This window comes from Rhipicephalus sanguineus, chromosome 1 (assembly GCF_013339695.2).
Source record: "Rhipicephalus sanguineus isolate Rsan-2018 chromosome 1, BIME_Rsan_1.4, whole genome shotgun sequence".
Classification (NCBI taxonomy): domain Eukaryota; kingdom Metazoa; phylum Arthropoda; class Arachnida; order Ixodida; family Ixodidae; genus Rhipicephalus; species Rhipicephalus sanguineus.
The window spans coordinates 280,324,494-280,341,213 of NC_051176.1; the positions used below are offsets into that span (position 1 = coordinate 280,324,494).

At 42.4% G+C, this 16,720-nt stretch overlaps 2 protein-coding genes across 8 annotated transcripts in view; both read right to left on the bottom strand.

Annotated features, from left to right (window-relative positions):
* Positions 1 to 11,258, bottom strand: LOC119379097 (hexosaminidase D). 7 transcript variants are annotated; one of them, XM_037648275.2, is made up of 3 exons: positions 11,085 to 11,258; positions 5,213 to 5,272; positions 1 to 2,028 (listed from the first exon to the last, which is right to left on the bottom strand). In XM_037648275.2, the coding sequence occupies exon 3, from the start codon at positions 2,004 to 2,006 to the stop codon at positions 246 to 248; it is 1,761 nt and encodes a 586-aa protein (XP_037504203.1). In that variant the 5' UTR covers positions 2,007 to 2,028; positions 5,213 to 5,272; positions 11,085 to 11,258; the 3' UTR covers positions 1 to 245. The 7 variants fall into 7 exon arrangements, with proteins under 7 accessions (XP_037504203.1, XP_037504205.1, XP_049267826.1 ...); XM_037648277.2 differs by lacking the exons at positions 5,213 to 5,272; positions 11,085 to 11,258 and adding an exon at positions 3,526 to 3,635; XM_049411869.1 differs by lacking the exons at positions 5,213 to 5,272; positions 11,085 to 11,258 and adding an exon at positions 3,526 to 3,608 and having other exon boundaries at positions 1 to 1,950.
* Positions 9,955 to 16,720, bottom strand: part of LOC119379100 (N-acetyl-D-glucosamine kinase) — a 19,295-nt gene continuing 12,529 nt past the window's right edge. The window contains exons 8-9 of the mRNA XM_049411872.1: positions 12,918 to 12,996; positions 9,955 to 11,263 (exon numbers count right to left, since the gene is read on the bottom strand). Coding sequence (XP_049267829.1) covers positions 11,085 to 11,263; positions 12,918 to 12,996 — 258 coding nt within the window. The 3' untranslated portion in view covers positions 9,955 to 11,084. The remainder of the gene's footprint in view (positions 11,264 to 12,917; positions 12,997 to 16,720) is intronic.

The window sequence follows — 16,720 nt, forward strand, 5'->3', positions numbered from 1 at the left end:
TGAATAACTTAAAAGGGCCTTTTATTGATGCACACTCAGTGAACATAAATATGTAGCACAGTAAAGCGAACACCAGAAAGTCCTGGCCGTGTCTCAACAAGAGTGAGGATGCATACAGCAGGTACAACAACAAAATGATGTTCTAAAAAACCCACTCACTAATAATAATAATAAAAAAACAGCAAGTCCCACTCTCCTCCACATTTGTTCGTGCACATCCCGTCCCTAGAGCACACTATGTCTCATCAGACTCCCCCGACGTTGAAGCGGCGAAGGTCGGGCAGCGGCTCGAGCGGCCGCACGGGCCAAGTGCGCGTCTTCTTGATGGACAGGGCGTCGTTCCACAGCTTCTCCAGGCGCAGCACCCACGGGTAGATGTTCTGCTCGATCCACTCGGCCACAGTGTACTCGTCGAAAACTTCGCGCAGCACGTCACGCGCCTGATGCACGAGGGAGGTGAGAGTGTAAAGTGTGGACGAGTGTTCTTCAAGCACTTGGTCCACACGGCTGGGCAGCGTCAGGTTGCGACGAACGTTGTACTCAGTGATCCAGGCTTTGCCTACTGTCACGTCGTGCATGTAGTCGTCTGCCTTCTTGATGGCTTCGCTATGAGTCTGCGTCAGGCGGAAGATTGCTGAACCAGGGAAAAAGCAGCCGTAGCCCTTTTGCCAAAGGTAAGGGTCATTCTGCAAGTCCATTGGCGACCGCGAGTGGCTGCACTTGAGCAAGCTGTGAAAACGCGACAGCAGTTCGGTGCTGTACGCACCATTGGACAGCACCAGCAGGTTGAGTATCAGGGACGGCAGGCCAGCTGGAAAGAGCTCGCACAGTGTTGCAAAGTGGTCGTAGCGCTGCCAGCCAGTCACAACAATGCCTCGGAAGTGAGGGAACTTGGCGTGCTGCTCATTCATCACTTCGAGCCAACCTTCATTGTTTTCAAGGTGCATGCGTACATTTGGCACGGTCAAGGTCTCGCCAAAAGCACCCTTAAATGCACTGGCAGCCCAGATGGCTTCAAATGCTTCACTGTAGGTAGCCCAGTTGCTGTAGCTGATGAAGCGGTACACATCCTTGACATAGGTCCACACCATGGGCTCCACAAGCTTGCCCAATGGCTTCAACTTTTCGGCACTGATTTGACGCAGCATGTCATCCCATATAATAGGCACCCTGCCATGACGGTCTCTTACGTGGTGTGCCACACGCTGAACGTGAGTCAGAAACAGTTCTTCCCGGTCTCGTTGCATGCAACGTGAACAGTAACCCATGTGGAACACTTCATCACAGCCAATGTGCAACCACTTGACATTTGGATGCAATTCCAATACCTGATCTACAATGGTGCTCACTACCGTGAAGCTCTCATTTCTTGAAGGGCACAGAGCTGTTGGGTGTTCATCAGCCTCTCGTACATGCCTGAATTCTGGAAGCTTAAGCACAAACTCCAAATGTCCAAACGTCTGCACCAGAGGGATCACTTCCAAGTTATTTTCCTTGGCAGCCGCCAGAATCTCTTCGATGTCTGACTTCTTGAAAGCATTCTTTGCACGGATTGGCTCTAATGAGCCGTGGTATGGAAACATGTCTTCGTACTCCAACAGGATGCCATTGGCACCTGCTTCTCGGATGAGCAGAAATACCTGCTTGAGATAGGCCACCTTGGGTGGCGCCCCCTTCAAGTCAAAGTGGACGAACCGCAGCTGAGGGATGAAAACTTTACTCTTCTGGGCATTGTGTACTGGCTCCTTGACAGGCTTGGCTTCTCCCAACTTGTGCTGCTGCTGCTGCTGCTCACCGACCCACCGCTGCTCGGGAGCTGCTGGAGCAGCCATGCCAAACGGGGAGGCCAGCAGTGACTCGCCTCGTGCATTATGGCTGCCCAAGGAGCTATACTGGTGCAACACAACCAGCAGCACCACCACCAGCACCACGAAAAGTAGAATGGGCTTCCTGCGCCACATGGCCAAAATAATCTGATGCAGGCACAGCTTCCCTGTGGCAAACATTGCCCCCGCTCACTGCAACAACCTGAAACAGATAATCACGGCATGAGCACAGTGCCTCGTTTGGCTAGAGGGAAAACACATGTCCATTCATGGTCAAATGTTTAAGGGCTCATTCATATTTAGCTCGTTGATACATCGAAACTTCTGTAAGGGCCGACAGAACAGGAGAGACAAGATATGTGCACAGATTAACGACAGGCTTCTAGCCGAAAGCACACATACATTAAAAGAGCTGCATCTTCTTTCGATGTATATGTTTGAAGGAGTGATAAACGACGCAATAGCGTCAACGTATGGGCACCGATTAAAAACGAGGCGTTTAGCCGAAAGAATATACACACTGAAAGAGGCACATCTTCTTTCAGTGTATGTGTTCTTTCAATTAAAAGCCTGTTGTTACGCCGCGCACATATGTTGTCCCTCTTTTTAAGTCGTTTACGCTCCTCCAGAAGTTTTAAACGTGAAATGCAGCACACACGAATGAACACAATTTAGAACCACTGCGTCGTGCAAAGCAAACTACAGACACGGGCAACACATTCAGTACATGGTTACGATTTTGTTCCGGGAAACCGAAGAATCACGAACTCCAAGCAGCGGTGGGAGAAACGACTTGTCCAGTCACGATTTCGCACCTGGTAACTCACACTCCATAGACGCGCATATGCAAAACACAGCAGGTGTCAATATAACAGCAGCCTTTTTTTTTTTTCCCGAACATCCGTTTCAGCAAAGGATCACAAGTGGCAGGCGATTCGATGGAGAGGGCAGAATAAAAATATGCATGCGCTGTCAGCAGAGTGACCATCCAGGAATAAGCACTCTTAGGACAGACGCGTTCCGGGGAACTGAAAATGCAAACGCTTTCATCAGCATGCAAGGTCAATGCAAAGAAGTGTGGCGCCTGTCTACCGATCGCCTTCCTGTGCTCACAAGTTGGAAGAAGCCGAGTGGCCATCGTAATACCTTGCGCAAACTACGTAAGGGTACAAGAAGAAGAAAAACGCACTTGAAGCCGTTGCGCCATGCATACAAATTTAACCAGGCTAGTCTGATAATTATTGCTATCTAATTATGCAGCATCGAACGTTACACGCACAGCCACGTCTAACAACTAATTTCTACCCAGAGCGGAAAGGCGCCTCGTGGGTGGACATTGTTCCACAGTGCACGCACAACACAACAGTTTGGGAAAGCCCACAACGTGGTAGAACGCGCTCGACTCTTTTTGGAAGCGACATCCGAATGACACTCCGAACGAAATGCTTCTAAGAAAAAGAAGAAAAAATGCTACATTACCGTGCGTGTTGCATGATTGCCGGCGACAACGATGATTTGCCGATAAACGACAAGTAAAGATTTGAAGGTACACTTAGGTAGGGACTCGAAAAATAAACAATGAAAGGGGGCCAAAACGAAGCGAACAAAAATGGATATGCGGATGAAACTTGCAAATGTTCTAGTGTTACGTAGACTCAGTGGTCAGAACGACTCCTTCCTTTTTTTTCTTTCTACTTACGTTCTGCAGTGGAAAGGTGCGCCACCTACATATGTAATCGACGAAGGTGATAAGGAACGCGGACACATCTGACAAGATTAAATACTCTGGAAAACGCAAAATCTTAGAATGAGTGATGCTTTGGGGAATTATCTGCACTACTACTACTCTCACATCACAGATATTCTCACGCAGCTCCGCAGAGCGCCCACATCGCGTACGAAGACAACACGCAACGCACGCCAGAAAATTGACGGCGGATTGTGGTTAAACAGATTGCGGTGGTACGGACCAACACGATCTGTCCCATCGGCGTTGTATTTATGACGTCGCGAAAGTTATTTGTAGCTTGCGAAGTGGTACCATTCCACTGCTCGCGCTGTGCCAATGTTATGTTGCTGGTTGTACAAGGAAAAAAAAAAAAAAAAAACCGGTGGCATCGGGTTACTTCGGAAGCGACAGCGTATTTTGATTGGGATCATACACGCTGTCACTTCCATGCAGCCGTTGTCGCCCCACTCTTAAATGTTTTAGCTGCCTCGTACGAAGTTAACAGTTGTGTTGTAAATTTATGTTAGGCTTTGCTTGAGATACGAAAGCCAGGAAACTGCTACACGGTCAGTTATTTGCCTTTTGCATACGCCTACGCTTTATCTACTGGCATTGCAAATGGCAAATGAACGCGCAGTTTTTGTGCGGCGTTTTATACTGCTCATGAAGCCAATAACTTTTTTTGTTTTACTGAAATGTAGAAAGGAAGTTGAAAGTGGAAGAAAACAAATCTGGTCTGAACACTAAACCAGAGACAACATAGGCCTGGGAGCTTAGCTTCATGTAGGCTTTATCCAACACATAAGGTACTTGACTCTATTTTGAATATCTCTCACTCAATAGACATGTGGCAAAGTGAATTTAACCCTTTTGTCCCCAATGCTAGACTTTAAAAAGTGCAAGTTTATGCCTTGCTTTTACAATTGCGGTTACATATTTGATCTTGAGGGCGAATGCCAATTGATTTTGTACAGTTAGAAATGTTGTTATTATTATATATATATATTCATCTCAATGATACGCTTACAGGCAGCATTTTCCTGGCATTGCAGCTTATTATCAAGTACTTCTTCACAGCCATAATGCCAGCACAGTGGTGGTTACTATCCAGCAAAAGCAGTCTCTAGTCTTTGTCTGTCAAATATGTCACTTGGCATGCAAAATTTTTTGCTTATTGCTGAGGCTGGAATCCATGGAACCTCTCAGAAGTGCCTTTAAAGTGAAATACTAGCATTGAGATACTATTGCAGTTCTAAGTAGCCATACATGGTATATAATGGAATGAAAGTTTACAGCTGCTAGCTCGTTTCAGTACACCTTGTGTACAGTACAGTAAATTAAAGAAAAAAATATTCAGGTGAATATAGAAACTGAATAAAGTATGCATAGTTTTAGGAAACTAGAAATCAATGTTACTTTACCCTAACTATACCTTTAAACATTGCACTATAGAACACCGAAGCGTCATCCAGAGAGCTTTACCTGGCCTATGGTTAAACATTATAATCGACTCATTACAATGCAGTTCTCTTATATGACTCTTCTAATCCACATTTGATTATGGCACACTGTTTTTAAGACAAACTGTCATGTTAGCAATTGCTACAAGTTCAAAAATACAAGTATAAACTTAGTGAAAGACATGTTTGTTGCTCACCTAGCTTCAGATGTCAGTACTTTAGTTTTGGTAAGTCAGTACAGCAGTTACAGGCTAAACCTAAAATGAGGTTGAGGGGAGTGGATAACCAAAAGAGTGTGCAAATTTGTTTCAGTACAACATACAGTGCAAAAGCCTACACACATCTAAATCACATGGTCTGATATTACAATTAAAATATACCCAGTGATCTGTAATGTAAGCCATTATAAATTAAACCCACATGAAACAGAAATCTGGATTAAGAGTAATTATATCTGTACTTTCCAGTGTGCGCACTTTTTGCTTCAGCAGTTGGACAAGCTCCTGCTCTGGGAAGGCTAGAAAGTAAAATGTTCCAAGATTCTTTTTTTCGCATGTGTTGCCAGTCTTGATGTGACCTTCAGCTGACAGCATTTTTTTTAAAAGGTAGTCATTCAGTTCTGATCACTCTAAATGTCAGAAAACTTGACAAGGCTCAGAAACTGTGCGAAGACAGCCATTCTCAGTGGTCAAAGGTACACGCTGGTTCAGGTCGTTGAGTGACATCTGCTGTAGTGATCGGTTATGACCGTGTCGTTGTACTGGAAAGTCAAAGCTCTTTGCCACGAACTCCATGGGTCTGTAATGCTTCCCTCGGAACACTCTACACCAATGACATTAGCAAATAAATATAAAAATAACTGGACACTATAGATAAATTCTGGTGCTAAGCATTTCCTCCAATGCAAAGTACTCATATTATCATGCCCTAACATTCAATTCTTCTGTTCAAAGGTTAAAAAAGATGCTTATCAAAGTTTTATATGAATCTGAAGTTTGAAAACAGAAAGTTATAGGCCATCAATAAATTAGCATACACCAGGAAGAACCTCTTGAATGTTGGTCTTCCTGAATGGCTGCCTGCACAAGCGTTTTTACTGAAAACATTTACGTGTGAAGTAAAACCAAAACACATTATTTTTTCAATTATGGTACTTTTTTTTTTATGTTAGCTCAGTCTTTCAGCATTCTGATTGCATTCAGATTCAGCCTGCACACACTGGTGGGTGACAACTAGCATAAGGCACTGTTAGAACAAAAAAATATGAGTGCTGGCTCATTTACATGGCCACTGTTTCTTTTTTTAGCACTGCATCAGTGATGCATGTAACATACAATTATCTGTTATCTTTTATATGGTTCTGGGAAGATTTTAACGAACGCCATAACGTTAGCAGGTGAAATGGCTGCACTTGTTCAATTTTCTGACCAAGTTGACAAGTATTGCCCGCCTCTGAATATGAAATGCAGGGATACAATGTACTTGCTCAAAAACAGGTATAAAAGAGGAATCAAGGATTCTGATCGATATTTTACAAAAGTTGGCTAGCAGTCATGATTCTGATGCAGCACGAAACAAATTACTTAGAGAGAAAACATGCACTTATGTGTATGTTTCCTTTTGGCATCAACTTTTCCTTTCATTTATTGTGCTGCTGCCCACTGTACATCTTGCTGCACTAGTAAAGTGGCCACCTGTGGTGTGACGAGCACAGCTCTTAACATGGCGAGGAACTCACATACAGCTTGCCTTTCTTTTTGTGTGTGTGTGCATACTATGCACGTAGAAGTATGAAACAAGTGTACACAGTTTGGGGTATTTTGCAAGGTTGAAGAGCTGGAATAAGAAAATTTTATTGCCCAATGATATCAACAAATACACATTATCATTGCCAACAACTAGAACCTCTTGTGGCTGCTGCACCCATTGAAGAACACTTTTTGTTCATTTGCAAGTCAAAACTAAGCACACAGTTAAAAAATTGGATCTGCCTGAACAGATGGCCCAGATGAACAATGTTGGGCAGCACATCAAACACTCCATGATTCAAGCATGAAGTGGTGCTAGCTATAGTTTCCCAGTCCTAGTAGCATGTACTCTTTAAGCATGGAAGTCTATGAACAATCACATAAACCTGGCATCATTTCTTGCTGTTCAGAGTAATGCATTATTGAATTTTGCCAGCAGATGTACATAATTAGTGGTATATGTTTTTAGCTAATTAATACAGAGCATCCCTAACAATACAAGAATGATGTTGGTACTGGTATATACTTGGTTTCCATCGCTGCTGATCAGACAAGGTCAGTGCGAGCTTAATAACTTGTTTGCTAATTTGCTAACGTAAGTGACACTCATAATGAAATTGAGAAGGTTGCAGTATTTGAAAATCTTGAGTGTAACAAGCAAACCATATATGTCCATAATTGTTGGGTGTGGATCTTAATGACTTTAAATGATAATACACTGTGACCTTGCCACTATCATCTGCTCACATTAGGGTGGCAAGACGTACTGTTCTACATCCATCCTTTTGTCTCAATAATTTCCAAGTTTACACAACTGCATCTTGCAAAAACCTACATTTGCACCTTATTCCTCATTATATTTCACAGATGACTCCTATGACAATCGTGACTTGTCCTTTAGTGTCAAAATTTGCAATGAACTCTTCTGACACAATTGCAAAAAAGTGACAAGCTAAAGGACCAAAGTGATGGCGTGCGATGTATGCAGCTGATTGAGAGGTCACCTGCCTACTATATAGGTTACAAATTTTGGGGGACTGCTTCTCTGCAACCAAGCAAACACTTTTAGGCAGATTTTAACCCTCAATGCCGTCCAGCTCTGAACCTCACTGTAGCAAAGTTAGATCACACAACTCCAACAAATGTCTCTCATTGATTCGTCCCCTGTGAACACAAATCAGAGATTGCCAAAAAGAGCAACTAGTTTCAATGAATACATATTGTTATAGGACTGCAATAAGTAATACAATTAATAACTACAGTAGAACCCCGCTGTTACGTTCCTCACTGCTGCGTTTTCCCGGCTGTTACGTCGTTTTCCGCCGGTCCCGGCATAGCTCCCATAGGATACAATGTATTGGGAACCCCGCTGTTACGTCGTAACTGTCGGACCGTTCCCGTATGATACGTCGCGAAGTGCGCCCGGAGCCGACCGAGTGACTACCAAAGAGAGCGGCCATGGTGCATTTTCACGCAGCTTGGCCTTGTTTGACCGCAATATTAGCCGCATGAGAGGCGCAAGCAACAGAATCTTTCAATTGATGCAAACAAAAGCATGGCCTTCGAGATTCAAATTGCAAAGATGGCGTCTATGACGTAACTGCTCGCGAAAGCAAGACCTTCGAGATTGGCATTTACTATTGACAAAAGCATAGCCTCTGAGATTTTCATTGCACAAACATGGCGTGTATGACGTAATTGCTTGCGAAAGCAAGGCCTTCGAGATTGGCATTCACTTCTGCCATCGCGTTGGCGTAGACTCATCATCATCGTTATTTGTCGGAGAACGGGAGGAGTTCGAGCTGGTTGGAGCTCGCATGGTCGTGCGTGCGGTTCGCGGTCGGACTCGCCGCGCCGGTCGTGATTGCGTGTGCTTAGTTCTTTCATGCCTACAGCTGTTGGTGTTAAAAAAATCACATACGTTGATTACATTTCTGCGGATAAGGCCGTCCTAAGCTCCGCGTTTCTATCCATCGACTAGATCGCGGCTGAGCGCGCCAATTTTCGTGCTGCTCGTAAGAATTGAAATAAAATTCTGTACCACTAAATATTTTGCCGTTTTTCCTGTTTTTCGGCTCTTACGTTTCCCGTTTCTTACGTTTATTTCCTACGGTCCCTTCAAAAACGTATCAGCGGGGTTCTACTGTATATGACTAAAATTTAAGATCCTTAAACTGCACCAGTTAAGTTTCCATTTCTTATTGAAAGGTTTGTTCTTAAAGAAGCACTATATTTTCCACACCTCTTTTTGTTTAGCAGATTGCAGCTAATCAATGCTTACATTTGATCTATTTACCTCCTGCAAGTGGTCACAATAAAGCAGGAGAGTAGGCAGAGGTAGAGAGAAATGCTTTGTCAAAAGCATGAAAAAAATTAACAATCATAAACAAATAGCCATACCTGCCATGCTAGCAGAGGTTCCATGGTACAAAATGAATATGTGGGTGCAATTATAACAAGTGTTCAAAATAGATCTATACAAGCAGCAGGGTAAGAGTGACAAGTGCTTTTCATCACCTTTGTATCACATAGAAAGGAAATCACCTGCGACATAACGGGTAGTTTCAGTAGTTTTGTCCGTACATAGCAGCACTCCTGGGCATTACAGATTTGTTTTATCCTAGTCACAGAAGATGCGTTTGATGGCAAACACATCTGATCGCAGTCAAATTTTGCAATCATGAGTGGCTCTTTTGTGCACATTATAGAAAGGGGCCATTTGCGATTGACATAATGTTGACCAGACAAAATCTTGATAAGTCAACTAAATTACTAAATCCTGCAGTTTTATGAGCCAGAACCAAAACATGATATGAATATGAAATAAAATTTTATGTGGTGTTAGAAATAGAGCATAAAAGTGAATGTCACACATGCCAACCTGTGAATTTCACACACATGACACTGGTCTGTATGTTGGAAGGGGGCGGAGTGCATAATTTTAAAAGCTTGCCCGCGATGTGTTTTCATGGACATATGTATTAAAGGTGATTCACCTCTAGATTGAGCACAATGTAGCAACAAACTTGGCACAACAAGTGCTGTCAAGCAGCACACTTTGTTTAGGTCAGCAATTTTCTCCTACAACTTGAGTGCCTGCTTCAGGAACTTTTCTGTATAGACTGGCTCAAGGCAAGTACCCCTCTTGCATCCTTCCACTATTGGAAGATTGCAAACGAATGCTTCAAGGACAGATGAGTGAACATAACTTATTTGTTTGTAAAATTTGGCTCAACATTCACAGAATTATAACGAGCCAAAAACACACAAACACTTGTGTCTTCATGCTTTTCTTTTACTTTTTTCCCCCAACATGCTGTGCAGCACATCTTTTGAAAAATATAAAATAGGATGCATACTTTGGATGTTTACACTGTAAAAAGGGCAGAAAGACTTTGTGGCTCTAGTTCTGCCAAGTGGCCTGAGTAAAATCTGAAAATCTGAGGCTTGAGTAATATGTTGCATCCACTAGCTCCTTTTGCGCAGCTAAAATTTTCAGAAACAAATATTGCTCTAAAGCAAAGTTTCTGAGCACAGGTACCTTTCGATGCACTGAAAAGCTTCATTTACCTGAGTGTTCTCAACAAACTAATGGTCAGACTGTGTTGTCCCTCAAAACTGCTGTCTACCCTCACGTTCATCAACCACACCAGAACATCTAGGGTTCTGCTTCGATCAGCTGCTTCGTTATGCAGAACAGCAGGCATGGAACAATTAAAAAATGTTATATCTGCTTCTGATGACCCTCTTCACTGAACAATATGTTGTGACCCTCCTTGGGGACATTACTTATACCTTGGGAAGCACAGGCCCTCTAGACTTAAAAATATGGTCATAGTATATCAAGGTGTAGATTTTATTCTATGTCCACGAATAAAAACAAACAAAAATCACCACTGCCCCAAGTGACCACAAGAAGTGTATTTCGTTGCATATGCACAGCAACATGCCCAAAGTAAACCACAATTGGTAAACATTGAACAGGAACTCTCTGGGTGTAAAAAGGCGCAGAAGACAAGCCTATCATAGCAGAGGCTTGAGTTCACAATAACTGAGGGTACACCGACAGAAAAAACAAAATTGGAATGTTAACCTTCAAGGTTTAAAAAATAAAGTGCTAAGGCACATATTTTTATTATTAATTATTATTACTATTACGTAAAATCTCTTTTGTCAATAAACATGATGGCATTGCTCATGGCAGCCTAGCTACCGAAAAGCCGCTATTCTAAAATGTAGCCCATACCTCTTCTAGGTTACACACAAAGCTTGATTTCCTGCCGCCAGTTACAGTCATGCTCACAAAAAGATACATCCAGACCTAGTTTTGCTTGGTGCCCCGTTTGAAATGGTATAGCCGCCTGGAATTTTCTTTGAAGTTGATAGGTAGCTTGCAGTCAACCAATGATGCCCCATAGAATGCAGCTCCCAGTGCAGCTGACACAGTTGGCTGCAGGAGAGTGAACTCTGAAATTTTGGGGCAGAGCACTTCTTCGAAACCTGGAAGAAGAAATGTCCCATAATGTTTCACAGGCACTACCTAGTACCAGGCCGCCGTCAAATAGCACCAGAACATCGATATTATAGCTTAAGCTTTTCACAGGTTCCCAGCGCACTAATTGGGCTATTGTGGCTTAGTAAAATCTCTTTTAAGCTTTTTAGTGCAGTCTTTCGCTCTTTTAGACACGACAGTTGCTTACCGACCAAGCAGACATCGTCAAAATCCACAGCTGGTACAGGCGCTTCAAAGTGGTGTCACCATTGGCCTTTTTTCTTCCTGGCTTATCAAGTCCCCTCTTACATAAAGAATAGCTTCTCTAGCATTGCAGAAGTGTAATTTACTAATACTGGTCAGACAATTTTTCTTGTTAGTGACCCTGCAAACCTCATAATGGAGAACTGTGACAAAATACAGCTTAAAGGGGTACTGACACAATATTTCACGGCCGAGATAGCCTGCGGGATCGCTTCCGGTGAACATGCGTATATCATCTGCAAAATACCAACAGCGAATATAGCTTGAAAGCTATTTTAAATTAATTTTGAAGTTTGCGTTAGCGACATCCTCACGCTACTGACACCCTCAAAGGGCACCCTTGGGGACACCCTTGGGGACACCCTTGGGGACACCCTACTTCCCTCACGTGACCACACTGCAACAAGTTATGATGACGTCATAGCCGTCATGTTTTTTTGCCACGTTTGCTCCAGCCATAGAGTTTCTTACAATACTTACTAGAGGGAACTCTGGCGCTAGTGTCTATGGGAGTTGCAACGCATGGCGCTTCAGCCAGCATGGGAATGATGGGTAGTACATGGACTTGTCTAAACTTCGTTCTTTCGGCTCCATTTGGCTCCGCGTTGCCTGTATCAGCTTTGTCACAAAACGAAGTTGAGCAAGAGTCAGCAGTTAAACTTCACCACTTTAACTTCTTTAGGCTCACCAATTGAAATCTGGTCACGAAGTTCACAATGGTCCATTCTTTTATCCAAAAGAAAACCAAAACACAACAATAAACAAAGCCACAAGTGCGTTCGAAGCCCGCAAGCACGAAGACTAGGCAAATTCGTGTGCTACCCGTCATTCCCATGGTAGCTGAACGATCGCAGCGCCCAAGTCCCCTATGTTAATTTTAGGAAATTCTATGGCTCCAGTGGCCTACTTCTCAGCGGCTGCTCGCGAACCGTGCGGAAGTGCGTCACAGTTCTGTGTGCTGACGTGATCGAGCGCTGCACCCGCTAGGTGTGATAGTTACAGCCGGAGGCTTGTCGTTTTTTAAACCAAAACTGACACTGGTCGGTAATGAGGAGCCTGTAATTAATTATCTGTCGTGCGCTGCAGCAAACGATGTGCCGTGTTATGACTAACAGGCCCCCAGCAACACATTGCAGCAAAAAAACATGAGGCCAAAATTTTTGTGTCAGTACCCCTTTAAGAGCAGCTATTATGCTGTACATCAGCATAGCTGTGGGCTGATTCAATGGACGTGCTTTCAGATTACTGTCCTTCAAGTGCTCCCAGGAGCTTAACTACTGTTGTTTAAACACTACTGAATGTGAACCAAACCTAGCAATGGACAATGTTGGGCAAGTTAGAGTACCCGAACCAAGTCCTAGTAATAAAATGCTAACACTCTGTTGGTCTACAACTTACCTTTCTGCAAAAGGTCCCAGCTTTTGAATATTGATCCAACACAGACTATTGGAAGGCCACCTTCACCTTCCAAGAGGCTCTGCAAGGCAGTGTTGCAAGATTAAGGTGAAACTGTCAACACAAGCGCTCTTTCAACACACGCCGAGTGAGAGTTGTACATGAGGCTGCCAGTGTAGCTGCAAGTGTCTGCTTAAAGATGCGGGGCTAAATGTCAACTTTTGCGCTTCTGCACTAATTTTGATGAGAATTTCAGGGATGGCTCATCTTCTTGATATTAGAACATTCCAATTTTCAGCACCCTAGCATGAATACAAAAATACCTACAGCTGTTATAATGATCAATCATGTATGCTAACTTAGGAAAACTATCATTTCAAAAATAATGAAAATGTACGAGTTATTTATCATTTTAAGTCCTCTAGAAGGTTTGTAGTGCAGGATAAGGTCGGTCATGTATTTTTTATGATGTTTCTATAAAAATGTCCGCTCTAAAAGTGAAGATTATCTTTTCCTTGTCACTGCATGTCAGACTAGTGAACTTTTTTGTGTGTTAGAAACTACTTAGGGATTAGAAAAGTACCTTATCTTGTACCTGACAAAATTTCAGTCTAGAAACAACCTTGTAAGCAGCTTTTGGCAAAGCAGTTTGGAAATGATAGTTTTTCTAAGAGGCTTGTTCTCCCAAAAAATGCGAACTGAGAAAAATTAGTTTAAAGATTTCACAACATGCTATTTATTTCGATAGTCAAAAAAAATTTATCAACGCAACTTCCTGCATAAATACGGCCTTCCTCATCAACATGACACTGTTCTGTGACAATTTCATGCAATCGCCTTCAATTTTTCGCAGCTTTCGAGCTGTGAATGTTGCTCACAACACGTGTTGGTCACAAAACGGACCATGCGCTGATCGCAATGAACTCCCAGGAAAACGAACATATAAGCTGAGTGGCTCGCAAACACAGCAGGAGTAACTCAGAATTGGCACGAAAGCAGTGGCGAATGGTCACGTGATACTTTTCTGCCAGTTTGAGCTTCAGTTCCAGTTTTCCAACGACTCTGCTGTCGGCGCACGGCTCAAAATGTGCCTTTTTAATTTATTTGTTTGTCCTCTGATGTACTCTCGACAGAAGGTCTTCTGTGACAAAAAAGTGTGAAAAACAAACAATCTAACATGGGGATTCACTTCGCGTTCGACTTTTTGCCTGCTTTGCAGCCGTGTCTTGAAAGGGGTGTTTCAGAGATGCTCTCCCCAGCAAATTCGCGCCACCCTCTCGTAAAAAGAATTTTTAAATTTTTTTTCTGCTTTACAGATGACAACCAAACTTGGTGTGCATGTTCTTTAATGAACCATTCATCCAAAACAACTCAAATTTGAAAGTGCATATTTTTTTTTTAAATCACGTTTTTAGCCCCGCATCCCCCCCATCAATACATTGCATGGGTGTGCATAAAGGTACCAGCACCACTAACCACAAGTCATCTGCTGCAACGCCAGGGAAATGCACACTTGCCAGAGGGAAACATTCGCATGCCACAATTGCAGGATATAAGGGCATATGTCCAGCGTGTACCCAATGTGCTATGAAAAACCATGAACAAATCAACACTTCTTGTCATTTACAACACCTTCTCGGAGCCTGTGAGGCTGCTGCCAGTAGTTTCAATGAATGTGTGGGAACAATGTCCAGCCAGCACAAGATGAGTAATAGCTCGAGCACACTAACTGCCATGTTGAGGGACACTTGCCTGGAGCTGCACTTGAGTTCTTAGTTTCAACTCTGCTGCACCCCTCAACACTTCATTCGTTTTTTCTTTAACTCAATTTTGCCAGCAAAGTGACTTTGCTCTGTCACTCGTAGCTAGATGTAGCTTACACGAACACCTGCACTTTGCACATTAGTAAGACAGAATGCTTTTCTACTTACCACATTTTTACATGTGGCTTCCTCTGCAGATCGTTTTAATTCATTCAGATAATTCAAGATTGTCTAAAAAGAAGAACTTAGAGCCTTCTTTACACACTAAGTGCTAGTGTAGTTGAGATTTGAGAAAAGCTTCTAAACATATACCACCCCTCTCCTAACCAAAAAAAAAAAAAATCATGTCTCGTGGTGCTATTCAATTGAATGCAGTTGCAATCTATCAAGTTGCCAGAAAATTGTTGTGGCCACGTGGTTACAATGTGATATAATTTTGGTTTCAATTGGTGTTAGGAGAAGTTAGACAACATCACTGCGTGTCCTCTATTGTCACACATTTGCAGCCAAAGATGCAATAGCTTAATCCAGTGTTAGTCATTTGGTTATATATAAATTAAAGAAGAACAATTTGGAATCTGTATGTACAAATGGATCTTATGGGACCATAAATGCCAGGTGGTTTTAATGGGACAAGGTATGCCAATTGGAGTCGCTGCAACAATGTGTGACATTGAGCTAGTTGGTATCGCATATTTGGTGGAAAAATTGAAGTATGCGATATTACAAAATCCAACTGTTAAAAAGAATTCTGCCAAGATCGAACTGAGCATTATGGCATCACACAGCACACATTACTGTGTTGCTATTCTTTGTATATCTGTTTCCATTGATCATTTGCATTTTCCTTTCTGAGAGGGCCACAAACACTGTACTTTAACATTTTTTTTGATCGGCATTTTTATTCACTTACTAATATTCATTTGACAGCTTGTGCATTAGCCACATGCGTCTTCAAATAGTCTTTCCATAAAATTTTTTCTGAAGTGTAGATTTATGCTCAGAATATTGATTTTTTTTATTGATATGCTTTCATTATTAGTTTTGTTTATGTCTTATATTAGTACTACACCACGCCCTCCCTTCATTCTTCCTCACAAAATGCCTCAAATATATAGAGACCTCTCAGGTAACTTGAGTAAATTAATTATTGAAGGACCCTCCTACTGTTTCCTGTGTGCTCAGCTATAGTTCTCCTTACATCAAATATTGAATATCTGGGAAAAGAAGAAAAAAAACATTATCACATAGCTGCACATCTTGAGAAACTAGGCACTCCACAAGAGTCAAGCCCTCTTGAGTTTGTTTACGCTGCAGGAGATGTGATAAGACAGAGAAGATAACTTCACGGCCATTGAACCAACTCTCGGAAAGCTCATATGCGACAATGGTGACTGCCCAGCTCGCAGCAAAATCGGGGTCAGCTATTGTTGCCTCAACACAGTGAGTGATAATGCTTTTCATTAGCAGCATGATAATTCAACATTTCAAATCTACACCCAAATTCACGAGCTTTTCATCACCTGGTGCTTGTATCTAGCATATTCCTTCGTAATGTCACCATGGTTCTTATCCTTACTTCTGTACTACTAACTTCTATTCTGCATATTTACTACTACCATCTGCCACAAGCACTGACCAGTTTTCCCACATCCTGGGCTGATATTCTGGCCACAATGGCAGTTTGTTTTCCCATGACAAGCTATATTATGGCTGAAAGAAGCACAATAAAAGGGCTCTTTTAATGCTGTGCTGCTGCTGAATGATGTATACTAGCTGTAGCAGACTGATTATATTCCTGGTGGTTATTAACAATACAACAAAAATTTTCAATATTGATTTTAACAAAACTATTTCATTACAAAACAAGGCTTGTTTCTGGAAAAAAAGAGTGCAAAAGGAGACTAAGCACAAACAAAGGAACACACAGGATGAGCACTGTTAGTTGTGCTAAGTTTCCTTTCGCGCAGTTTTTCCCATTTACAAATGTGTGACTTAATTAGTGACTTAACGTGTGACTTAACGAAACACACTTCTGGAGCC